At 40.4% G+C, this 26,920-nt stretch overlaps 1 protein-coding gene across 2 annotated transcripts in view; it reads left to right on the top strand.

Annotated features, from left to right (window-relative positions):
- The window catches only part of FARS2 (phenylalanyl-tRNA synthetase 2, mitochondrial), a 229,026-nt gene extending 203,062 nt beyond the window's left edge, over positions 1–25,964 (top strand). For both annotated transcript variants that reach the window (XM_083875630.1, XM_083875631.1), the window contains one exon: positions 25,634–25,964. In XM_083875630.1, the coding sequence (XP_083731756.1) occupies positions 25,634–25,772 (139 nt within the window). In that variant the 3' untranslated portion in view covers positions 25,773–25,964. The remainder of the gene's footprint in view (positions 1–25,633) is intronic.
- Positions 25,965–26,920: the final 956 nt, after the last annotated feature.

Below are 26,920 nucleotides of genomic sequence, written 5' to 3'. Positions count from 1 at the left end.
CTAAACTCATTGTGGGAAAGAAGAGCAATGATAGCAATAAAATCTATTGGGGAACACGGTTTAAGAGGGATAAATGCCTAGCAGAAAAGGAATATTTTGTAGATGTCAATGAATTTTAAATATACTTAAGGAACAAATTGTTGTTGATGGCCTAGGAGGTAGGATTGCTGTAATTTATGACTTTGACATGAAGAAGGATGCTACATAACACAGTAAGTGCTTGTATGTGTAGGTAGTTCTGCTGGTGTAGGAGTTGTCTTTTCGACTCACTGTCAGTCCTTAAGGACTATTTCTCTGCTGAAGATGAAGTCACATGTCCTGTACTTTGATTTAATTTCCAATCTGTTTGGTTGTTCCTTCAGTGTTACATGTGCCTGTAAGTATTATGGTTCTATTTTATAAATTGTGGTCGTGTTTCCCTTATGAGAAGCTGTGTTCAGAGCTGGTCCTTGCATCTTAGTGAACATCAGGAAAAAACATCCAGGCAGCAGCAGTTGTCAGAGATGTGAAAATGCATGAGACATGGGGATGAATGAAATGTTTTAGAACTGCTCAGGTAGGAGAGGAAACAGACAACAGGTGACATGATAGCAGAATGTAAAAATAATGGATAGTGCAGAGAAGGCTTGTTGCATCCTTGTACTTACTGATTTGCGTGTATAACGCTTCCAATGCAATTAGAAGGCATCACACTCAAAACATTTAACAGGAAATCTTTTATGACAGAAGTGCATAAATAATCACTGACACAAGAATCTCTTGAGCAAAAGAGTTTCAGTGGGTTTGTAAGCGGTTTAGATTAATGTATGAATGAAATCTTTCTGCTTTGGTATTTAAGCCCAGTCATTAATGGATAGGAAAAATCTTCCACCATTGGCTTGCTATCAGAGAAATATTCTTTATTGGGCTTGGAACAACTTTCTCAATGAACCAGTATTGGATGCTTGAAAGGACCAGAGGGCTCTTGGTCCATTTTACAGCACTTAGCCATCTGTTGCTATATATTTAAAGCTCAGTCCCCATATTTCACCTCCTGCTATTTGAGGGTTGTTTTCTGTGTCCTAGCAAAACACTAATTTTTAAACTCACCTATAGATGACTACTTCATCATTAAAGAAATACGCAGTTCTTTTTTGAAATTCAACTCAGAGAGCTGGATTAATCTTAGGGTAACTTTTCAGTAATCAATACCATTACTAGAGTCACTGGCTAGATTGAGGATGTTCAGGAAGAAGCTATTTTTGTAATAAATTAAAATCTATTGGTTGAATGACAGTTGCTGAAGTAGCAAATTAAAGTCTTGGCATTTTGTTGCATAGTTAAGGTGATACGGAACCAAAGATTAATGTAATGTGAAAATATTGGACAGTGCGAGGATACAAATGGAAGGAAACAGGGTTGCAGCTTCCACATTATTCTGAATTTAGAGCCAGAGCCTAAAGGCATCTCACTGCAGCAGGAGAGAATGGAATCCTCCAGAAAGGACAAATAGGCCTTTCAAATACTGAAGTATCTGCTATATGGAAATGAACAGGATTTGGGGTTTCTTTCCAGCTCAAAAATACCTTTTCACAGAAAGGTCGATGCAATCAAATACTTTGATTTTTAGCAGTACAAGGAAGACATTAACAAAGCAAGTCCCACAAAAGGCTGCTGAGATGGTCAGGGGTCTCAAGCAAACCGCTCATCAGCAGCTGGGGTGGTTCAGGCAGAGGAAGAGAGCTGACACAAACCAGAATGGCCTCAAGAGTGTTTTAAAGGGGGAGTTCTCAGCACCTCTGCTGCAGCTGTCTCTTCTCCAATGTTACCTCCTCTCCCCTGGCATTGCTGTGGGGTTGACAGAGGCTGACAGAGACAGCTGAACTGAGGAATGCTGTTTGCTCCAGCCATCACTGGGCTCTGTGAGGGCCATTAATGCAGCAGAGATTGCCTGTGCCTTTTAACCCCTGGCATGTTCTGTCCCAGAGTTCTAAAAAATAGCTTGACTGCAGGGTGCTTCCCAGTGAAAGGTTTCTCCACAATTAGGTCCATTTATGAAAGCATATGTCCAGGTATTATGGCTAAAGGAGAAAATCTGGATCTGTATTTTTAGACTTTAGCACAGAAAATCCTGTGCTGTCCCTTCCCTCAGAGAACAGTATGCCATCAGGGACATGATAGGATGAGCTTTCCTTTTTTCCCTGAACACACTGCCAGTGAAGCTGGAGCACGTGAACCCCAGTGCAACAGGGAATGAGAAGTTTTGAAACATCTTCTACAACTTTTTATCCTCACTTCAGGAGCACAGAGACATCAAGAGATCATAGAATAGTTTTACTCATATGATTGCAAAGATGAAGTTTCTAGGTGACTTTTTTCTCTCTTTTTGTTCTTCTTTAAAGATGAAAAGTGAGTCTCCTGTTGGGGAGTTCCCTTGGTCTAACAGGGAAAGGGATTGGCCATTTTTTCTGATTTTGGTGACAAAGAGAGACTTACGAAAATAGCTCTGACATTTTGAAAGCTCTTTCTCTCATTTCTTTCTTTTCTTCCATTTATTTATTTATTTATTTATTTTAATCTCTTTTTCTTTTCCTTTGTTCATTAACTTTTTTTTAATACTTCGTGGAAGTCTGAAAACTCTTACCCCCGAGAGTAGATGTTACCAATGCATTTTAGCTTTGACTAGCATGTAAATGTGACTACCAAGTTTTCATAAATTCCAACCTCATTAAAAGGATATTCTTAATATCAGTAACTGCAACAAGCAAGCATTTAAAATGCAACCTGAATCCTGATCTATTTTCCTTCCTTAGCCCTTTGCTCCTCATTGGGTTCACAGAAAAGCAGACTGGCTTATCAGAGGTAATCTGTAATTGCCTTCAACAAATCCACTTGAATTTGTACCACTGCAAAAAAAAAAATCTCCTCTGGGTTACTGGTACTTCTGTTTTTACGAAGAAAATATTAACAATTAATTAACTGTTTTTCATGTCCAGCTCTGGGTCTGATGCTGTAAGCTGATACATGCATTCAGCTCTTAGTCAACCTAGAGGGAAAGAGAGAAAGGTGATGGCAAGTTGCAGATCAGATCCTTATGCAGAATGTGCACAATGAAAGTAAATTCCACATTCACACAAAGTAAATTCTTCCTGAATATGAATAGGAATACAATTATATTTCTTCACCTAATTATTTAACAATTTTTAACAGCATAGAATATGTTAGATAAACTTTATGTAAGTGCTAATAAAGGAATGCCTCCTTTGTCCAGAAGATAAGTCCAACATATGTCATAGTAAGTGTCCTGAAGAATAGATATTGCTTTATTGGGTAGGCTTTTAGTTCTATTTGTAACTCAACAAAATACATTTCAAAACCAGTAATGAATCATTTAACAACTTCATTTGTAACATGCTTAATATACTACTTTTTCTGCTTTCCCATTGAATTAGTACATTGGGTGATTTAGTGATTTCTGTTTGGACCTAGCCAATGTTTGTTACGATTTACATCAAGACAGTCATAAAATTAAAACAATAAATAAGTGGCCTGACAGATTCTTTCAATACTAGCTTAATTCTTGCTCTGGCTTATCAAGGGTGATATTTATTATAAGCCTAAAGGGCATGGAATTAAACCCCATATGAATTAGCAGAAGAATCCAAACCAGCAGTGGAAGTCGATTTCATAGCCCATGTGCTTCCTTGCATAGCTAAGTAGGAAGGTTATGTCATTAGAGCCAATAAAACAGCTTTAGGATAGATAGCAGGCAGCGAGAAAAGTGTGTGGAACGTCCATGTAGAATATATTCTTACATCTAGAGGCTGAAGTGCAGGAAGCAGCCTCCACAAGTTGGGGTTTAGACTTTTTATCCTGATGCACAAACACTAAACTCACCCAAACAGCAGATGATATTCCTACATTATCTGTCCATTTCCCCTCTGTCTCCACAATAAACTGTAGAAAAGTCTTTCTGGTGGTCTTCTAAAAGAAAAAATTGCTGTCTCGACAAAGAGAGCATTTTTAGTCAGGAGTCTGAGAGCTACTTGCAGGAGGAAAGCAAACACTTGTGAAAGGGCTCTTACTGCCAGTACTGTAATGGGGGTGGCTACTGCCTGAGTGAATTCCATGTGAAGAGAGAATGACTGGAGGTTGTTTTTTCTCACATTTTAAGATTAGGATTCTCTAGATACCATGTGGATGCAGGACTCTGGGCTTGGTCTTCCCCAAAGGTCAGACTTTAAACCCTGGACTGGGATTTTGAGAATTTCACAGGTGGAAGGAAGATGGTTTATGCCTCTCTTTGGAGCTGGAGAGCTAAGTCACCATGCTTTTCTCCCTGCCTTTTCTCAACAGGTCTATTTGCTTTGATTTTGTGCTTTCACACCTCATTCTACCCAGAGTAGAGAGAAAATTCACATTGTGGGAATTTAAATTCAATTCCTTTTGTCTGGTTTTTGCCTTTATAAAGGGGTGCACAGGCTCTGAAATGCCTCTCTCTCTGCCTTTCTTGCTGCCATAGTCTAAACTGTGTCCTCTGTGACATTAAAATGTGCATTCAGTGTTTGTGTTTTTCTAGTAGAGGTAGCACCCTTTGCAGAACAGTTCTTTGTACGACTTCCTCCTCTGGAAAACCAATACAGAAAATCTCCCGGTCAGTTCATCAAAACAAATGTATGAAATCTTTTCCCAAAAATAGGTCCTTCCTCTACGCACACATTGACATGTTCCTGTAAGGAAATTTTGCAGAGACATATCTGACAAGCATTTCCTTCTGTGTTCCATGTAATGAAAATCTTCTGCTTCATTGATTTGGGATCAACAGTTTAAACATGAGCTTGGACTTGTATTCCACTAATGGAATATTTCATTCTGGGTTTCAGGAAACACCATATGCAGGCAGGAATTCTTAACGACACCCACATTTGACAGGCATGCCTGGAGTCCTTCAGATGTTCAGAAGTGAAGTTTGCTTCTTTTGCGCCTGGATGTAGGATCATAGCTTCACAAGGCTCCCACTAAAAGAAAGTACTGAAGTTAAAGATTTGTTAGCTGCCTTTAAGCTGCTGATCCTGTAGTAGTTTTGTGCCTTTTGAAGGAGTACATGTGTAATTCCCCCTCACAAAGAATACTTCCTGAAGCACTGTCCCTGCAAAGGAGCAGGAGGAAAGCCGTATGGCCACCCACTCTCTTAGTGTACCAGAAAGAAAAAGAGGCTCACAGAAGGACCAAAGCCTGATGGTGAGCTAATCTCAATATCACCTGATTTTCCTCTGTTGAACAGAGGAGGAGCCTAGTCCAGTCCTCCAATCATATCCCTCTTGGATTTTCTCCCATTTTAAGACTTAAGTGTATATTGGTTATGGTTACCAGCTTCAGGGAGTGCTTCAAGTGATCCTCAATATACCACGCATCTCCCTTATCAGTTTACCTTCTTCTACCTGCAAACTTTGTGGTGTTACTCCTTTTCCTCTCAATTGCAATCAGTGAGTGCATCCTCCTACTTACCCCTTGACTGATTTTCCTGTGACCTGACCATGGTTTATGTCATGGAATAGATGGATGTGGCTCTTAGGTCTGCTGCTTCCTCCATAATTCTGCATGTTCAGCATTAGGGTTGGGTTCTGCTTGTCATGGTGGTACTGGGCATCTCATTGACTTCAACAAAACCATGTTAGTAGTGAGGTGATGCTTGTGTTGTCACAGAGGTCAAAATTTGGCACCTAGTAACTTCCCCTCTAGGGAATAAACATATATACATATACATACACACACACAGATATATATATATGTATATGTAGGGCTTTTTTTGCTTCCCACCTACCTTTCCTTTGCACACTCCCTTCCTCGGGGAATTTCATAAATAAATTACCAATGATCTAGGCATAGAGGAGCAGACTGAGGAGTAGGATTTAAAAATAGTTTGATGCCTGTAAAATGGATCATTTTCACAGTTAAACTATTTTTGCTCTTGTCTCAAAGGAACATTGAAAGTGGAAGGAAAATGTTTTTGCAACAAAAATTATTGGCAATTTTCAACAAATACAAAAGTATTGGAAATACTGGGGGTTTTGTCTTTCTGAATTCTACCAATGTGAAAGTTAAACCAAGATACATAGTTGTTTCCACCAAATTCAATTTTTTCAATATTTGTATGTGTTCTTTGGGCTCTGTTATTTATTTGGAAAATCACAATTGCCTCTTTAAAAATGTAAATGCAAATGGAAGATCTAAATAAAGGGCTTGCCTTGCTTTTAGAAAGCCTGTGCATGAGCTAGTTTGAGAACAGGGAGCAGTCTAACACAGCAGTACAGAACCTGGCACAGGCTGCAAACTTTCCCAGGAAGCAGCAGGGCAGATTTACTGTGTGTGGGCATCCCCATGCTTGCCTGTGATCAGTTGTTTAATCATGACACTATTTCGTGATTGCTTGATGGCTGTTGCATTTTGGAAAGGAAACACGAATGAATTAGATTCTCTTATGCTTCCAGCCAGACAAACATCCCAAATCCCACAAACTTCTGCTTGGTCTCCCATGAGTCTCTGTAACTATGAGGAACAGAAAAAGAGTTTCTTATAAAAATAAAAGTATTTCAAGGTGAATCCAGCTCAGTGTTCTCTTGGTTCTCTTGCAGGTTACAGGCTAGCAGTATCATTCACATTGCAGTAATTCACACAGAAGTTTTCAGTCAAAGTTAAGAAAGGTCAGGTTAAGATGTTCAAGCATCGGTCCCAGGTGGTACCCACATCTTGCCTTAGCAGTTGCTTTGGAGAGCCCAAAGCAGGTAGGAGCTGAGCTGGCAGGTTCTCTGGGATTCGCCCTGGAACCGCGATCTTGGACCGTGCCAAAAACTTGTGGTTTTGTGTTTGATTAACTATCCCCAGTCTTCACTCCTTCATTCATGTCATCTGTGTTATGGCATCCAAATGAGGGGAGTGATTTAGCTGAGAACCTGTCCTCCAAAAATAACAGTAGAGTGGGAGGGTTGTGCTTCAGCTGAGTGGGTATTGTTTGCCCGCACAACCAGCTGTGTGGCTGCAAAGCAGGCATGGTGCTGCCACAGGAGTGGCAGGGCAAGGGCTGCTGCTCTTGCAGAGCTTGCTGCCTGTTATTTCCAGATGAAAAGGCTGTGGTATTTGCTGTGGGTAGAAGAATAGTCTATGGCTTTGGAGGATGTCTGGCAGGAAAGTCACACAGATACCCTTTATCTTCTCTTGGAGATTGTCCTTTTCATGCAAAAGTTGGCTGCTGCCTTTCACTTTTGCAGGTAACCTTTGCAGGCATTGCTATATCAAAGATCACAGTTTAGATTACTCATATCTGTGTTTAGGCCTATCGCTCTTTACACTATGATGGATGAGGAGAGACAGACTTTCTTTTGCCTGTTGAGCTTGAGGGTGACAGATCAGCTGCTAGTCACTGCTCTCAAGTCTGATAAACCACCCATCCAGTCTGCCCTGTTGTTTCACAACAGATTGCTTTTTCTGTATTGAAATATCTGATGAAGAAGAAGCTTAAACACACAATATATTACTTCAATAAATATATTGAAAAGCATTTATGCACAAAGTTTTACTCTTTATTTTCTGAGGTTCACAGTTGGAGTTTTGTCTCAGCCTCTGTTGCCACACTGCCAGATTACCTTTCAGAAGGCATGTTGTCTACCATGTAAGTGTTGAGCAATCCTGCAGCAGGACTACAGGTACCCACAGTGCTGGTTCTGCACATGAAATCCAGGTATCAATCAAATCAAATACTTGTATTTCATTCTTCAGGGATTTCAGAGCCCTTTATTTGGATGGAAGTTTCTATTGAATTGAGCTTCTTAGGAAAACTGAGTGAGATGTCTGCATTTCTCTTCACTTGCAAAGAGGTTAAATGATTAATTGAATGACATTCAGCAAGTCCTTGTCACTCACTGTCCTACTAGGCTCTGCTTCCCCTTCTGATATCCAGCCATGGTCAGAGATGTCTGATGTTTATCAGAGATGAATATGTTAGTTTAGGCAGGCGATGCTGCTATAAATAAAGTATGAACTTGTAATTGGAATTGATCCCATTTTTGTAGCTGAATGAATTGCCACCTCTCTGCTCATCTGCATAGCCTGGAAGTTTTCACATTCTTAAATATTTTTTCCAGGAGCCACTTAATGCTAATGTATTTTATTATATTGGGGGAATGGTAGAAACATGAACATAGTTGCTTTCAACAGTTCAGCTGATGAATGGCAACTCAATAATTCTCTGTAGCTCAAGCATCACAATATGTGAATACACTTAAATTTCATTTTTTGGTTTTGTCTGCAATTCTTGAGCTACTCTTCTTCATTCCTAGGAAAAGACCAGCTGGTTCTTTCTGTTGGTCCTTCGCTTCCTTGAACCTGTTTTCAGTGTTGTTTTCTGTCTCTTGAAACCAAGCATGCCTGGTTTCTGCTCACTTGAGAAGGAAGAGAGAAGGCAGGTTATGTTTGTCCTGAATGGAATGGCAAACCCAGTGAACATCATTCACCCATGAACAACATTACTGTGTGTGCACTGGTGTGTTTGTAACACAGTGGAAGGTAAATCTTCAGCCAAGTATGGGTTTGTTTCCTGATGGAAACAAGTCTCTAATTTCATCCCAGTCCATTCACTCTTACAGTGGTAACCTTTGCAAGCCGCACAATGCCTCAGCTGGAATGTCTGCAGCCCAGTGAATGGAAGGCACAGGGGGCTTTATGCCATAAGCCAAATTTAGCAGCTGTGGTCATTTACTATCAGAATTTCAGTATGGATGGATCAAATTCATCTAGATCAACTTGATCTTTTGTGGTATTCTGTTTGAAATATGTAATGGTGGAGGGTCCTTCATTTATCAAAGGTCGTTAAATGAGTTGAAAGGTTAAAAAAAAAAAACCAAAAGGGATGTCAAAAGATCCTCTTAACATGAAGCTGAAAGAGAGGTGCCAAATACAAACTCTCCAAAAGAGATGGAGTTGTGAATCCTCTCCAAGCTCCTGTGCTTCTTGGTTTGTCTGATGTTTCCAGGGGGTTACAAGTGAGAGTGACCATGAAGTTGGTACCTCTGTGCTGAAAGTACTTCTTGGTTAGTTTTACATCTCATTTCCTTTGAATTTCCCGCAGAACTTTAGTTGGCTCCACGTGCAGGCTTCACAGCTAAATGTCAGCAAATGCCAAGCCAAAATGAAAGTAGAAAGGAAGAAAAAGTGAAAAGCCAGAAAAAGAAGACTGAGAGTAGTTGCCATTTAAAGGAAAAAAATCTGAAAAGCAAACTAAACCAAACCACAAAACTCATAAGGGCTGTAGAGTGTCCATGGGTAATGGCCATCAATGTTGCACTGCTCAAGACAGCACTGCAGTTGGGAGTAACACTGTGGATCTTTTGGTGGTGAATGTGCATGGACATCTTCAGAAGAAACTCAAATAGTATGTAATATTGTCAATGTGACCTTTGAGGAAAATCTCTGAAGATGTGTGTTCATTAGCAAATGTTCCTCCTCCACCCATGTTTGACCACTGTTGTCCTCTTCCCACTGTAGAGCAGCTGCAGAGACCAGCTCTCCCCTTTCACAGCAGAGGGGGTGAAAAAGATGCAGTTCCCCCTTGTGCCATGTCCTGCTGCTCTGTGCTGCACCACAGGCTGGTGCTCCATGGGGCAGGCTCTGTGCAGGGAGCCCATCTCTGAGAGCCCTGGCACTGCATCCTTGATGTTCAGTAGAGAGCAGTTCTGCCCTGCTGCCTGGGAAATGCCAACTGCTGAGACACTGAATATTCAAGCTGAACCTGTGGCTTAATACAAGGGTGAGAAGTCATAAAAAGGAGTGCTCTTTGCTATATCTGCCTCTTTCTCTTGCAGTATTTTTTAAATGGCTGAGTTGTGCCAAAAGACACAAGTTGCCTTTGAAACAATTTTTAAGTGTAAATGTGACATTTCCTCCACTAATCACACTTTCTTCAGATGAAAGATAATAAGAGTTGTCTGACTAGCTCAGGTCTTTGCTGGAGTAGTTATTCCAGAATGAATTAGATCTATAGTGGTGGTTTTTAAAATTCTTTTCTTTTTCTTTTCTTTCTGTTAAGTTCTAAGCTGGTTTAGCATCTCAGTTTGAGTGTGAAAATGTTCTAAAAGGTGGAAGATCAGTGATTTATGTGTAGTACCCAGCATCCTTCTGCCCAGTCCACATTTTATTTTGAATTGATGTCATAAGAGATACTTAAGTGCAGAGAATGTACTGTATTTTTTTCTCAGAACATTAAAAATCCATGCTAATTTCATTCCTGTTAATTCTCAGTCTCAGAACAGCTTTAATTAAAATAAAAATGACACAATACTTTTAGTGTGGCTAGTGTGTAATTGTGGCTAATTTTTTTAATTAGTTTTTTATTCTTGAAAATTCATGTGCAAGTGTTCTCATTTCCATCTTCTCTAACCAAAAGCAAACCACTCGATGCCTTTAGCCAGATGGATTTCAGAGCAGCCTAGTCTTATATGGTAATGACTCAACAACTTACTAAACCCAGTTAGCAGCTTTATAGATCATGACTCAAAGTATCTCATAGTTAAATTTCGTAACAGTCCCACTTAGATTATCTCACATCCTCCATGTAACTGTTCATTAAAGGCAGTCATGCCTTCTCCCAGCAAAGGAGTGATTCACTGTTAATATTTCTAAGTCTTGATCCCCACACCCTACTTTTTTCCAACCTTGCTTTTCAATGTCCAAAAGCCACCAGTCAGCTTGCGCTGATGTCCCACCATACAGGGGAATAGTTAAAAGCAATGATTTTGAACAGATTAATTGTTAATGGCAGTAACTTCTTAAGCATTTTTGCTGTATTTGATGAAATACTGAGAATGAGCTTACAAACACAGTCCTCCTTTCTGAGGATGTGCACTATGTTTGTCAGAAGGGACAATTTCACTAGCACAGAATGAAATCTGTGCTAGAACAGAGGCCCTAGCACACAGGTGCTGTGAAGGGACCCTGCACACCTAAGATGGGCTCAGATCACTGACCTCGGGCTTATCTCATGGGAAAAGACTTTGCAGTGTTGCAAAGTTCAGCTGTCAAAGCAGTTTTTGCTTACCTCTTCTCAGTCTGTCCTGAACACATTCATTCATTTCCTAACTAAACTGGTGTATCATCAGTTTTAAGAAGAGGATCTGACTTGCTGCTTCTGCTCATCAGTTTTAAAAACATTGCTACCGAGGGACCTGTCCCTCTTGTTTTGTGAAACGTCAGCTGAATTCTCAGTTGGCAGAAAGAGATGTCATCCTGTTGCCTTCAGTGGGAATAGGTCAGGAGCTTTGACTCAGCAACTTTTGGGGACAGCCAGACAGGGCTTTTTTCCTCTCTTTTATATCTGAGTCTCACTTTGATGTATAGCACGGTTTTACATGAACTTCGGGAAAAAAGGAGGATGTGCATTACTGTTTCTGTGGATTCAGTGAATTACCAGTTTGTGATTTTAGCCCTTGTTTCCACATGTGTTTCTTTTAGCAGCCTAAGTCTTGCTTTGTGCTGTTGTCACCCCTGCACTGTGCTGGCAGAGTGTCTGGGGGGACATTCAGTGACTCAGATTGGGGATTTGGTAATTTTTCAACCCCATCAGCTTGCTATTGTGGTTCATCACACGTGCAGCGCATCAAGCAGATGTGCTGGTTTAGGTGTAGTAGGGCAAATCTGAGAAGCACATGGAGAAGAGATTGGAGAAGGATTTGTGCAATCAGCACTGCTGCTCAGTTTTATTGCCTCACCCAGGTGTTACTGAAATGTTTACCCAGTTTGTGAAAGAAAAAGTAGATACAGACTCAACCTTTAAAAAACAAAAACAACATCAACAAAACTGAAAGATTGATCCAACACAGTATGGATCTAACCATGGGCTTTGTAGGTGGATGCTGAGCCTCATCCAGATTCTTTCTATGCTTCCCTGTGGAGTTTCTGCAATGTGTTGTGAGATATACAGAATCAGAACTGAGATCTGTTGAGATACAGGAGACTAAGTTTGTCCCTGCCAGTGCAGATGTGCCAGTGATATAAGAAAGCTTTCATCCAGCTTAGAAGTGCTTATAAATGTTTTGACTATCCAAGCCCATGCAACCTGTGCTTTGAACTGGTGCTTCAACTTCTGTAATGGGTTTATTGCAGTCAGGAGTGAAATCCTTTTAACCTTTTCCCAAGTGGATGCTAAAGAAAAATCACAATAATGTCAAGTATCATGATATACTGTAGATGAAAGGTGTGTGGGTTTCAGGAACAAGTTCTCCAGATGTCTCCCTTTCTCTACTTCATGCTGCTCAGCAATCTGATTTTACTGAGTTGTCCAAACTGTCTCTGTGTCTTCACCTTTTGGTAGAGACTACAGTGCAAAATGTTACAGGGTTATTCTAGTCTCCATGTTCTTCTCAATAAGGGCTACAGCGTAACTTCTGACGTCTCTTCCATTTTTGGGAAGTATATTCTCTCACTGAATGAACACATGTGGCACCTGTGTTGGTTCAGCTGTCTCTGCAGGGAGAAGGTGTCACTGGCGAGGGAGTTTGTCCGTGTGAGTGGAGTGACATGGTGGATGCAGAAAGGAGCATGAATAGCCCTGCAACCCTGTCAGCCCCAAATGTCCAATAATTTTCATAATTTTCATCCTGGCTAGGTGTGTCAAATTAGGCAAAGTAGAGAACAAGCTCTGCTGATCTTAATGGAGTAACCTCCTGAGGACAGTTGGCAGGGCAGCTGTTCAGGTGTAACTCTCTGTAATCTCAGAAGGAATGTCTCCTTCTTTTTATGTTACTGTAATTCAGATGAAGAAGGTCTACAAGCAGAGCTGATGGTGTTTAAGGTCATGCCACCAAATTGTTACCAGTCATGTCTTCAATAGCTCTGAAGTCAGTAATGTAAGAATAACTTGAGTTCATTTCAGGCAGCAATCTGAGTTAATGGTCGTTCTGTGTGACCTACACTGAATTACCTACAAGTAAGGCAGCTTTGTGGGACTGTGATGCAGGAACCTGTGGCATGTGAGTCTTTCTTCTGTGATTCAGAGAATCGTATCAAGAATGTGATCTCCTTTTGAGGGGAAAGGAGAGTATACATCTTAAATTTGTTTAATAGACTCTCCAGTTCAGGGAAGAACAGACTGCAGTATGTTCAAAAGTAGTATGTGCCCCCATTAAGCCATTCCTTGTTACTGTACAGGATAGGTCATAAATAGTTTATTTGTTCCTTGGCAACTTCATATTTCATGTAAGAACAGAAAAACACATATGCAATGGCACTTTTATGAGATCAACATTTAGTCCCTGAAAATGATTTAGTAAACATCAAGGATTCCCAAAAACTAGTGGTCTTATCAGTCCAAGAGAACTTGTGAAAGTTAATAAAAAACCTAGCCTTTCCAGCAATGGCTAGGAATTTATCACAAAAATCACAAAATATTCTGAGTTGGATATACACACTTACATACACATATTCTTATATGAGTAGATGGGGTTGTTATGGTGGCTTCTCATTCTGTGCTGTGGAAGGCAGCATAGGTAGGTAAAATGAGAGGCAGCTCCTTCCTCACAGCTATTGTCTACATAAGGAACAGGCTCAGTGAGTGAATACAGAACAGTGAGTGAGTGAGAATGGGGAGGCCAGGATAACGTGCAGGGATATGAGGGAAACATGGCTGCTTGTTCAGAGCATGTATTGGGACTCCACAAGCTGGGATTTCTGTGTTTCTGTTATGAGATTGACTGATCTGCCTTATATCCTAGGACATCCCATTTCCTCTGTATTTTTTCAGTCTCACCACCGACAACAGGGCATAAAGTTGATCAGCTTCTGTGTCAGAATCCACAGTCCCCAGAGTGGGGCCAACCAGACAATCTTGATTTAAGGATTGGTGTCTCAGATGTCTCCTAGTCCCTGGACTTCCCAAAATTGCTTTGGGGTGAAGAATCTCAACAGGCTTGTTTGCAACATTGTTTTGTTAGAAGAAAGACTTTGCCCTTATTTTAAGATTGTCTATGGTTTAATAGACAGCTTTTTTTGGTTCAGCTTTTTTTGGAAAGCTGAAAGTAAAGGGTTAACCTCTTTATATAAACTCAGAAATGTTTAAAAGAAAGAATGCAGTTCAGCCTATCAAAGATACACAGCATCTTCTGTGGCTGTTCCTTAGAGCTTTCCCAAGGCATCTCTCATCCCTGAAGCAAATGGGGCAAGCAGTTGAGTGACATTCTCCCTTTGGGATGCTGTCTTGTAGAGTGGACTTTTCTGGATCATTTGCTTGTTTGTTTTGTTCGTTTGCTTTGTTGACTTAGTGAAAGGTAACTGAGCAGCACTTTGCTTTCCTATGTGCTCTATTTCAGCATTGACCTATAAGGCTAATGATAGGGTTGCTGGTCTAAAGAGATTACATCACTTTCACGGTATTAAACAAATATGGGATGTGTGTTAAGTTGGGGCTATAGGGAGCTATCTTTGCTACTCAAGTAACTTTCTGCATTTTAAAGACTGTTACATTATGTTATGCTAAAGAGTTGAAGAGTACTGCCACCTAGTTCATCCTCCTACTCCAAAACAGGATCAGCTCTACTTATAGCATTCCTGACAGACACTTGTATAACCAGTCCTTTAAGACTTCCAGCAAAGGGGACTCCAACCGCCTTTCCAAGTGAATTTTCAAGCTGAACATTTCTGCAATATGAGCTCATTACTTTTGTCTCCAGCTGCTTGTGAATGTTGATGAAAGATTAGTACCTAACTCTGTGCAGCAGCACTTTAGGTATTTAAAGCAGGTCTTCATGCTTCGTGTTCTTTAGGCTGAGCCACCTATATTCTCTCCATGTTGCCTTGTAATTTGTGTTGTCCAGCAACATCACAGGTTCACCTTCAGCTCATGGTTCTTTGTGGTCCTGAGATGCTTTGTGCAGTGCTGCTTTTCACCCAGCTTTCACTTGGTCTGGTTGAACTGTGTCCTCCAGCTTTTTCAGTTTAACAGGATTATTCTAACCATGTCTTCAGTTATACTTAATGTTTTACCCAACTTAATGTAATATGCCAGGTAACAAACACTTCTGCCGTGCCACCTTTTCCATTAGTGAAAGCACTCCATCATCCAGGAGCCAGGTTGAAGAACCCTACAAGAATGATCCTTCAGATTTGGCTGAACTGGGGACAACTGGTCCCAGAAACAACAAATTATTGACAAGTACTACAGCTACTTACAAAATCACTTTTTTGTAGTAATCATCAGTATTGGTCACCAGCTTTTGCATCTGTATGCAGTTCCCTCTATGTCAAAATGTTTAGGAAGACAGATTTTTAATACTTAATTTTATGAACTGGATTTAGTATTTTTCTTGGGTTTTTTTCACTTTTCATTATAATGCCTAAATTTTTTCCTAAAATTTTGCAGCTTGTCTGAAACCACTTGCAGCGGCCAGTGGAACCATGTTTTGTGACATGTTGATCTTAGATCTTTTTTTTCTTACCTGGTTTAACTCCCTGTGATGATGCACATACCCACACATGCACCTACTCTCCATACTACTTCCTGCAATTTATTGTTTCACTTACTGATTATTGATTTATTAGCCTGTTATCCCTTTATATATGGAAATTAGGTTGTTTCAACTAGATTTAATCAATACATCCATGCTTTCTATTTTTTTACTTTTTTCTTTTAATTTCCACTGTGTGCTTACAAATCATTTCACAGATTCACAGAATAATCTGAGTTGGAAGGGACTCCAACACAAGGAGCATCAAGTTCAATTCTTAAGTGAATGGCCCGTACAGGGATCAAACCCACAATCTTGGCATTATTAACACCATGCTCCCACTAACTGAGCTAATAAGCTACATCAGAGTTTTTCAGGAAAATTAAAGTAAAAGCAAGTGGTTCATAGTTTCTATGGCTTCCTAGCTTTGGGGGTTTTCTCCATTCCCAAAACTAAGCACTCTGACCTTTTTGAAACATTTGGTACCTTACTTGTCCTCCATGAACTCTCAAAGACAACTGATAACAGCCTTGAGATTTCTTCCACTCGTTCCTGAAGTGCTTTATGGCAAAGTTTATGTCTTGGACAATCTGAGAACATTTGGTTTACACTGATGCTCCCTGTGAATTCTCTGTTCTGGGCTGAGATCTTATTCCTTCTTGTTGATACTAATTCCTGCTAGTGGGAGGATTGCTTGGCCTTTTTTAGTAAAGTCATACCAAAAATAGTATTTTGATCTTCCTAGTGTAATGGCTTGCTTTCCTTTCTTGAGTGGCAGACCAATAATCTTGTTTTACTCACAGAATGATGCATTTCATTTTGTGCCCTGACCTTTTAATCTTCATGCTCACAGGGTGTTTTATTACATGATGCTCATATTATCTCACTGTAGGAGGTGTGCACTATGCATACTTCCTATCATATACACATTTTTTATTTTCATAAAGAGCAACCATAATATTAAGGAGGCAACATGCCAAACATGGCAGCTAGAGTTTTCCAAATGAATGCTCATTTTGACAGCTGTGAAAGTCCTGACCAGTGCACCTCATTGGCATATGTAATCATCTTTTGGATAGTTTCAATAGTGCTGCAATATTTTCTCCACTGTTCCATTCAAAATAACCAGGAAAACCTCACCTACAAGATCCAGACTCTTTGTCTCTCATCATCAAATGTATTACCTGTACAAATGGGATCTGACAAGAGAAACGCCTGACAGTTTTCCAGTGTGTTAACAGTTCTTTAATCTGCTGGCCAGTAGTTCTCCTTACTCTGAGGACTTTCTCTGAGTTTTCTTTCCAAGGCAGCAGCTGTCAGAAAAAGGATGAGAACAGGTTTCTTGTGGCTGTCGGTGTGGAACCACTCTGCCCTCAGGGATGGAAAGTGGTAGATTTCTGCATCTCCAAAACAAATCCAGTTAGCCAGATTAAGGCTCGTAAAACCTGACAATTCTGAGAGGAAAAATAACTTATGAACTGGAAGGACATAGCAAGCAACACTTAATTGTGCAAGTGGCTGCAGGGTTTTCATCAGCTTTGACAGATACTGTAAGCAACCCCATTGAGAAATCCCCTCTATTTGCACACACACAGCTACAAATGTTTTAAGTTGCCTTCTGGTGCTGCAGGCTGACTAGTGGGGCAGGTGCTTTGAATGTATTGGTTTTCCTCAGGAAAAAAAAAAAAATAAAAAAGGGCAAGTGATTTCTTTAACCTCTGCTTTCTGTTTTAAAGTCTCTCTTGTCTTCTAGTCTCAGGGTAACTGAGCTTGTCCCCATCCTGTTTTCTCCTGGTTTGGACTTAGTTTATCAGTTAAAAAACAGCCTATTTGGTTATCCTGATGTTGTCTCTCCATGCTGCCCTGCCCTGTCCACTCTGTATTGGATGAGTTGCTTTCTCCTGCCATAACCTGTTTTGGTTTCTAGGACTGCTGTATGAGTTGTAGTAAAGAAGGGTGACTGAAGTGTGGGTGAATGGGAAGGGTAATTTGAAAGAAGGGTAATTCAAAGGGTCTGTGACTGTACTTGTCCAAGCCCATCTCTCTCATCAATTTTCAGTGGGACCTTGGACAAGTCATTTAGGTTCTTATCTGAGTCCAGAGCCATGTTCATCTTTACTTTAACTCACAACAAGTGTAAAAGGTCCTTAAACACCTACCTCCTGGTGAGGACAAAACCACTAATCTCATTGATGAAATCTATGCAAGAGTCTAAAACAGCATTCAGGCTTTCCCATGCACTTGTCTGTTATCTAGAGCCTGATTTCTACTAGTGCTCAGTGGAGATACATCCAAACCAGCTGTCACTGCCATCCATCTTCATTTCTTAGGAGAATGAATTGTTTTAAATTCTCATATAAATTCCCTTTCTACTTGATTATGAAATATGCTTTAATTTGACAGCAATGTTATTTTTAGTAATACTTTTTGTAGCCTTTAGTATTAACATTTAGTTGGCAGAAAAAACTGCTAAATATTTATACTTCTCGTCTTTGATCTTTCACTTGGAAGAACTGAAAAGGTATCACGCTTAACATTTTAGTATAAATATTTTAGAAAGCATTTAAAAAGAGTCCAAGTTCACCTCTCATGTTGGATTTGTTTGAAATGTTTGGATGAGTTGTCACTCTTAAGTACAGGTAGCTGCCAATGGGTGGAAAGTTTAGAATGATCCTGCTGTAGCTAAGGACCAGGAATGGAATTATTAACATCACTGTTTGATAGGAGGAGGATCAGAGCTTCTTGCATCCTCTTACTCGCACGCTGTGGCTCAGAGGGAGATGAATACAATGTCTTTGCACAAGAAGCACAACTCTACAAAGTGTGTCTTCCAGAGCTGCTCTTCGCACACAGGTTGTGCCCCTCATCCTCTCCAGTGCAGCCGGTTGCTCTGGAAGGGCACAACAGGATTGTGAATGAGATACCCAAGTCACAAAGTTCTGCCAGAACCACAGAGCCTGTTGCTGCCAGAAATACCTCCTTCCACTGCTAAATTACCAGGGGTTTAGGAGATCAAGAAAAATTTGGAGAAAGCAGGAGAACCAGCAATGGCAGAAAATATGTTGATTTATTATGGGTTTACTCACTGAAAATGTGATTTTTTTTTTTCTAAGAATTTCCTGGTTGGTAGCCAAAATGTTTCAGCTGCCAGCACTACCAGGAATTCCAGGTAATGTGTGCTTCTGTTCTCCTCAGTGTGTCAGTATCAGCTATATCAGCCAAGTTTCTTTTCCAGAGAAAGTGGGTGATCCATCATAGGAAATTTTTGCCTTGGCCTCTCATGGGAAGTGCAGTCCCTTCATGGTTTCTGAACTAAACAGGGAAGGAGAAAGTCAAGAAACTTAGATGGCGATTCCCCTGAGACACGATATCCAAATCAAGTTATTTTGTTCTTTTGTTTGCTTGGTTAGAGAGTGTTTAAGTCTCCAGTGGTCAAATTTTAAACAAGTAATGAAAAGTATTACTCCTTGCATTTTATTTTGGTGAAAACAAGATTAGACTTTGAAAAGCCTTTGACATGAACCTTTTTCAGTCAAACCTAGGGAAAGTGAAGCAAAATAAAACCCTGTGCTGTTCACAGAACAGGTATTCTGTCCTGTCTCATGCTGAGACTATCGGGTTTTTCTCTCTTACTTTCAGCATCTAATTATTTTTCTGTGTTTAGTACATAAAAATGAGTCTCAAGTACTTTACCAGTCAACCTTCTCTTTTTTGCCACTGCAGCGGGTAGAAGTTATTGCACTGGATTTTGTATGTATGTATCAGAAAGTTTTCTTCTCCCATCTTTATTTCACCTCTGTGGTTCTTGTATCCTGTCATGGTGATACCCCTGAATTAAAAATAGGGGTTTGTAACTTAGTCTGAGTCTCACAGGTTTGCAAATGTTCTGATCTTTGTGTGCGTGGCTTTCTTTCATTGCTCAAAGACTCAGCCTTGGGAAGTTGAGAGAGTCATTCCATGTGTAGTGTTGAATTTATGTGGCATGGTGAGTGCTCTGTGGTTACTCTGCTCAAAATTAGGCAAATACTGAAGATATTCAGCCTCTAGCCTACTCTTGAACCTTCCTTGATTCAGAGCAGGATTTAAACTGAAACTCTCAATGGACTGGTGAGCCCCTAAAAAAAGAAGAGGCCCAGTGTGAAGTGAATGTACAAAGTTCAGCTTGCAAGAGGGACAACTCTCAGTCACATCCAGCTTTAAATCCACATGAAGTAGATTTGTCAGTATTTGCATTGATCAAATATGATGGGAATTCTGTCCCCTGAGTTTGATAGATGATTTTCCCAAAGAGACGGAGATTGGAGGACAAGCAGCTATCACTGATGCTGGAATCCATACCCTTGAGAAATGGTTTTATAGCTGCTTTACAACCATTGATCATTGCCTTCTTCAAGGAATTAATGAGTCACTGTTTTTAAAATGAAAAGAAAAAACACAATCCCAAATCCCAAGGTTTTGTAGGTTTTTTCTGCCCTTTGGTGGCAGCAAAAGTCTGTGTCACAGTTAGCTTATGATCCTGTGGGTACTCTAGATTTTTTTTAGTATAATAGGGAATGGTACTTTCCTTCTTCACCCTAGTGATATTTCATTGCTGCCTGCATGTAATGGATTCCATTACTTCTGATGCTGTGAGACTTAAGAGCTTTTTAATAGGAAGTGCTTGGATCTGAGATGGGTTATCTGTATCCTTGGCTGGTTACTGAGAGGACTGTAACAGTACACAAGGGAAATACTCTCTCTGTTTCTTGTATAACTCAGTCTGTTTGCAAAAGTTCCCTCTGCTTGGGAGCTGGCAGAAGAGAGCCCTGCACAGTTCATGGTAGTTCTTTTGTTGGCCTCTATCAACCAACCAAGGTGATCTGTTGAAATGAGAAAAGGTCTTTATGGGCCAAAGTGCTCAGCTAAAGCACAACTAATTGCTTGAACTGTTCCATTAAACATTTACTGAGTGCCTTATCAGCCAGGAAAATTTCAAGTGGAGCCTGTGAAAGATATTTTTTATTCATTATTTATCTATTTGTATCTGTTCCTGCATGCAATAAATTAGTTGATAGATTTAGGCAGTAAAGGAAAATAATGGTCAAAGCTTTTGAATTAATCCAAAATTTTTGAATACTGGACAGTGACTTAGATTGTACTTATGGCTATCTAAGAGTGTCCAGTGACTGAGAAGCTGAAAGTGCTTTCATTTTTCATCCACTTTTCACTATCTTAACTAGAAGGTGTTATTTATGTCCTCTGCCATTGTATCTCATACTGTGCTCTTTATTTCACAATAATCTGGCTATTAATGGAATTTTGACTTTTTTTTTCCTACATGAAGAGAGAAGCTTAAAATGGAATTAATACTAAAGAAAGAATGAAAAGGTCAAGCAGGTTTCAGGTTTGGTATTCAGATACAGATCCAATTAGAAAAGAGCAAAAAGTCCATTACTGTCTCAGTTTTGTGAAATAGAAGAACAATATTTCAGTCCAATCATCAGTCAGTGAATGTGCATCTCTTTTGAAGTGACCACTAAAAAAATCCAATAAAATGGACACTCTCAACATGACTATCTTGGCCTGGACTATTTTTGAAGCTGAAGCACCCTTCTGGTGGCAGAGGTGTCAGCTGGAGCAGAAATGACCATTTCCTGCTTTCTGTGGGTTTAAATCAATTCTTTCATGTGGAGGTGATCTGGTGCCTTTCACTGGTATCAATATCACCTTAAACAAAAACATGTCCCTTTTAAAGAATATGCTGTGTATACAATGTGCTATTCCAGAGAGATGAAGTATTAGCATTTGAAAGGACAGATGAGAATGCATATTTTGGAAAGACCTTTGTTCAGAGAATTACTGCTATATTCTATGTGCATATCACCATGGTAATTGAAATATTTGCCACTGATGAGAAGGTATACAGCACAAGCCTTTTTCCATTTTCCATGGTGTGGTTTCTAGCAAAGAGTGCTATTTGTCAGTTTAAAATTTATGGTAGGATATTTAGCAGTTGTGCCTACTATCATAGAGATGGATGTGGTTTGAAAGCATGAAACAAAAAGGAACAGGTTATTGCATCTTCTTCTTCTTGCAGTTTAATACTCTTCCCCATTTCCACTTAAAATGTGAACCATTCTGGAGCTGCTGGAGCCACAAAGAAAAACCAAAGCTGTGCTCTCTGCAGGCTTTGTCAATTCAGATGCTGGTAACATGAAATAGTTTATTCGGTTCTTCCCATCATCACTGCTTTTGGGACATTGTTGCAAACAAAACAAGGCTTTCTCTCCCCTGAGGTCATTCCATGCATATGATCTCTGTGAAGGGTGTAGCATCACTGAGTACTGTGTGAAGGTTTATGTCAGGGAATTACATGATGAATCTTTTGAGGGCATATAGGATATGCATTTCCATGCCACGGATACCCTCAAGGAACCTCATTACCATGACTCACTTAACAGGGAGAAAAAAATCTCAAATTCTTGCACTACTATGTGTGTAGATCTTTCATTTTAAATAGTATTTTGTAGAAAAGGTGCAGTATAGATATCATGGTGAGTAGTACTGCTTAGTGAACTGCTCGGGATACAAAAGGGATGGTACTCTTTTTTGCTCTTTCATGCTGTGGCTGATTGTCATCTCTAGTTTTCTGTTCCTCAAAGTAAATCCAGCTCTCTGGAAAAATGTCTGGTTCTGTGTTGTCCTCACCACTTAAGAGCAGGGGTGACCTCCATACAGAGATCTCTGTGCCTCTGTGCTTTATTTAAGGCAGATGGAAAGTAGACCACAGTTAAAAGGTAAGAGGTTTCCCACTCAGTGCTGCCCCTTTTATCTCCCTCTTCTAGTACAGGATGGAGACATTTTCATTCTTGTTATGGTATTGCATGTGGAAAAGATAAGTGCCAATGCCAGGCATTTATTCTTTATACAACATTTTGGTCACCAAATGACCCTGTGCTTAGCCTTATGTAATGCCTGAGACAGGCTCCCTAGAACACTGAAGTGTTTTGCTGTTGGTAGCTTCTGGGATCAGCTTTCCAGCCACGTTTTATTTAAAGCATCCTTCAGTGGTTTTCATGCAGGGAAAGCTAACACACATGTATTAATTTTTGTTGGCCTAACACACCCTTTTATTCTAGCCCTGGTATCAGGGTGAGGTTGCTTTCCTGATGATTTTATTCGACTACTGGCAGACTAAGACCCCTTAATTTCTTGCTCTGCTTAGGTATCAGGTTGAAATACCCAAACATGTACACTGACCTTCAGATGGACCCCACACAGTGGCTCTGACCTGGCAGGGACCAGCTCCCTAGCACATGAAGGCAGCTGAGTGCCAATTCCTGAAAATCACGAGGCAAACTCTTTCCTCCAAAAATCATATGAAAGAGCATTAGACATTATTTCACTCCAGTGTTGGTCCACAGTCTGTAACCTGTTTCCTCCTGTGGCATCAGAATGAATCCCTGTCTTCCTTCTCCTTGTGAGCAGTGTTTCCCTGTGTTTACTGGGTTTCATTACCTGGGAGCTGCAGGCTGGTGCAGAGGAGACTTGTGACACTGAGAAGCCTAATGGGAGAGCAGTCCACGTGACTGTGACCACACAGACTTGTCTGGCCAGGCACTTTGGGTAAATAAAGCCCCCTGTGATCACTGTTAAGCTTCTACATTTTTTTTCCTTTTTTTTTTTTTTCTTTACCTCATGAAGCTGCTGTTGCAGGTGTTGGCCTCAAAATTTTGTTTCTCAGGATAGAGAGCCACTGCTTCTGTATCATCAGGCTGCAGCATGACATGCAGCAGAGACTTCATTATGCATAAGCAGAGCCGTCCCTAAGGTAGGCAAACACTCTTGGCTCTGCAGAACAAAAGGGAAGTGAGAAACTGAATGAACAAAGATATTATTTGCTGACAGTAATTGTTTCCAGTTGCAGCTGATGCAGGGATTAATCACAGTGTCTTAATACTTTATTTGGGAGCAGGGGAAATATTAGGGGAGTGAAGAGCTGAGAAGTGCTGTTCCAAATCTCCCTTGTAAAGTTAGTAATGGTACTACTCTGGAAACAATGCTTAAGGTTTTGAAAGTTGCAGTGTATCTTTTATTGAAATAGCTTTGAACTCCTTCTTTCTAATTAGTAACAGAGATGCAAATAAACCTAGCTAAAAAGAGGGAGAAAATGTAGCATACAACGTAGCATCCATGTTATATGAAGTTCTGTATATTAGTAGTTACAACTTTATTTTTTGCCTATAATTGAATCTAGATTAATTACATTTAGTGCAATCCTCGTTTTAGTTCTCTCACACTAATGCTTAACTTCAGCTGCAGCTAGCAGAACTCTAGTCCAGTGCTGTTCTCTACAACCTCTACCCTTTCCTGATTTAAATACCTCCTAAAGCTACTGTTTTTTCCACAACACCCACAAGAAAATGTTGTGGCCTAGTCTACCATATATAATTTATAATGGAATTAACTACTCTTTAGCATGGAGGGAGGAGGACACAAAAGCACCTACATGAGGAGTAGTTGTCACTTTCCTTTCTTTAACCAAGGCCAGTGATGAAGCAGTGCCATAGCTACACCTACCACAGCTTACACCTACAGTAAGCAGACTTGTGTTTATGTCACATTAAATAATAATAATGATTTTTCAGTCATTGGATATATTCCCAATATTTGCAAAACTTCAGGATTAAGCCGGTGACTGTATGTCTTCTAAACAGACTTTCAGCCAAAGCAATTTGCAAATGTTTTTGATCAAGTGTATTCCTGTAGCACCTTTAAAAACTGAAATACTACCAGCTCTAAGGATATTTGCCAGCCTGGTTTTGAAAATCATTTCTGTTGAGCTCCGATGCATTATCCCTCTCCCTTACTCAAATTTCTCACTGGCAATATAGCATCTGAGCAAATCCTGGTTATTCCATTTACTTGCTTCCCCCAGGTTTGTCCTCTTGGCTGCTTTGAAGAGGTGGAGGAGAGCAGAGCAAGGCCTTCCCGACAGTTACACCTCCCCCTCTTTTCTCAAAGATCACTTTTCTGCAGCATTTAACCTGCACACAGGGAAAGCTCTTGGCTGGCTTTTAGCAGTTAACTGCAGTCAGCTTAACACTTTATGAAATGCAGTTTGCCCTTTCAGGTGCTAGCCAGATTTAACTTGCTTTATCTTCAGAGCACACAAAAAAGGAGGAATGCTTTAATTAGAAGTAGCTTTTTTGTTGTAAACTGCCAGTGGGAGCAGGGCAAACCTCCCACCCTTGATGGGTGGCACAAAATTGGTATCAAACAACAATTCTGAGGTAAAAATTACCTGTGCCTGTTTCTAGTAGGATTTGAGGTTGAAATGAGTATCTTGAGAGTTCTTTGTGGATGAACACATCTAACCTTAGATTTAATCAAATAGTCATAAGCATAAATGTGGTTCTAACATGAAGCAATTTTCAGGACAGAGATGACCCAAAGCTTGCTGACTGCCTTTGTGTGCCATTAAATGCAGCGTTCTGCCAGTCTGGAAGCTTCTTCTGCCTAGTACTGTCTGGTTTCCCATTATTTTTCCCCTCAGATTTTCTATCTTTCATTGAAGTGAGTGTTCACCTTTGAAAGAAGAAGCTGTGTGGGCTCCATTTGAAACTAAAAAGGATGCCAAAACTGCCATTTAAATTCAGTAACACAGGCACTGCAATTACAGAGATGCCCTTGCAAAACTAGGTGCCCTTGCCCGCTTTTGATGGAGAGCAAGAAGATTTTTTTTCACTCTCACTCAATTCAGTGGTTTTTCCTGATTTTTCATTAACTTGTCTTTGCCTAGCCAGAAACTCTTGAAATACTTTTCTTTCCCCCATCATCCCCTTTTCTCTATTCCTGTTCCTTGTTCTCCTTTGTCTTTTGCTTTCCATAGCACAGGGTAAGAAGCCTTCCTCTGGGGCTGTTGGCTCTGGAAAGAAGCTACCACACCACACCACAATACAGGTTGAGGTATAGGGTGGACCTCAGCAAAGTCGTCTGACAGAATTAAAATTCAGCTCAGTCCCGCCTCTCCAAACTGTGTATCATAGCATTAAGGTGATTCTCAAGCATCAGGAGCAAAATTAGACCGCAAATAAAAATGATCCAGAGGGTAAGTGTTTGGCCTCATGTATTTGCATTTGCAGGCACATGTATTTATGAATCCTCTCTTGGTTTGTGTTTTGTAGGACGAAGAAGGTCAGCCACTGCTACCGTATCGTTTACCGGCACCCGGAGAGGACGCTCACGCAGGACGAGGTGCATCACATCCATCGAGCCATTGAGGAGTCAGCAGTTCAGGAGCTTGGGGTGGAGGGCAGGTTCTAGCAGTGCTGCTCTGGAGCCCCAAGGACACTTGCTTTTTTCTTTTTTTTTTTTTTTCTCTTTTATTCTTCTTTTTTAGGGAGATGGTTTTAGGTCCCAAGTAGAGAGAGGGGTTTTGTGGCTGAAGACAGAAAGCAATTGATAAATGGTCAATGGTAAAACTGGCAGGTAATAAACATCACTACTGAGAAATCATATCATTGATGAAGTGCTGGTGCTTTATTTTAAGAAATGGGGGAACAGCAGTAATGCAAGATTTCCCTCCTGTTACGATAAGAAATACACTGCCTGGTGGTTTTCTGTGTTGTTAATTGGTCCCTGGGTTCCATTAAACTGTAAATACTTGGCATTATTTCTGTGTTGACAGGATCTTCTGTCCATGTAACAAGTGAAGCAAATCACAGGCACACATTAGTTCAGGGAAGAAAAATCCATCCCACCCCACCCCCATCCCCAGCTATTTTTTTTTTTTTTTTTTTTTTTTTTTTTTTAATAAGAAATGTCAGATTTTGCTTCAAGAAACCTTCCAAGAAATACTTCTTGTGAAGTTTGCCTCTCTTACCTTCAGAGCCCATGGGTGTTGCTTTCATCAGCTTCAGAGAAGGAGCCAGTGTGGCTTGGGCCAGGCTTTGCTGTCTACAAATGCTGGGTCATTGGCAAGTTTTTCCTGTTAGATCCTCTTGCTCCCCCAGAGCTGAGCAGAACTTAGTGAGGTGCTCCAAGCTGTGCCCCCTTCACCAGGGGAGAAGCTCCCTTATCTCGCTTCTCTTTGCATAGACACCAGTGCAAGATAAGTCTCCTCCCCTGTCATCATCAAAGTATTGATATCAGGATGGCAGTAAATAGAAACTCTTACCTGCAATGCCCTAAAAAGCAGCTGCCTTGATCTGTCACAATATCTTGCTTTCTAGCAGCAGTATCTGCTCAGAAATTTGACCTCTATGGCAGAAAACCAAACTAAAATGGGATCTTCTGCTGTTGGAGGCTCCAGTTGCTTTACAGGATGCTTGCCCTTTTCATTGCAGGTTATAATAAGTAAAATCTGGTGGTGGTATGATGCTAGGGCCTGTAGAAGTGCTCAAATGATCTGATAAATACTTGATGAGCCATTGCAGATGCCGATGTGGAATATGGGCCTGTTTTGGCATGTG

Source organism: Zosterops lateralis (assembly GCF_965231275.1).
Source record: "Zosterops lateralis genome assembly, chromosome: 1".
NCBI classification, from domain to species: Eukaryota; Metazoa; Chordata; class Aves; order Passeriformes; family Zosteropidae; genus Zosterops; species Zosterops lateralis.
This window is presented reverse-complemented; position numbering and strand designations above follow the sequence as displayed.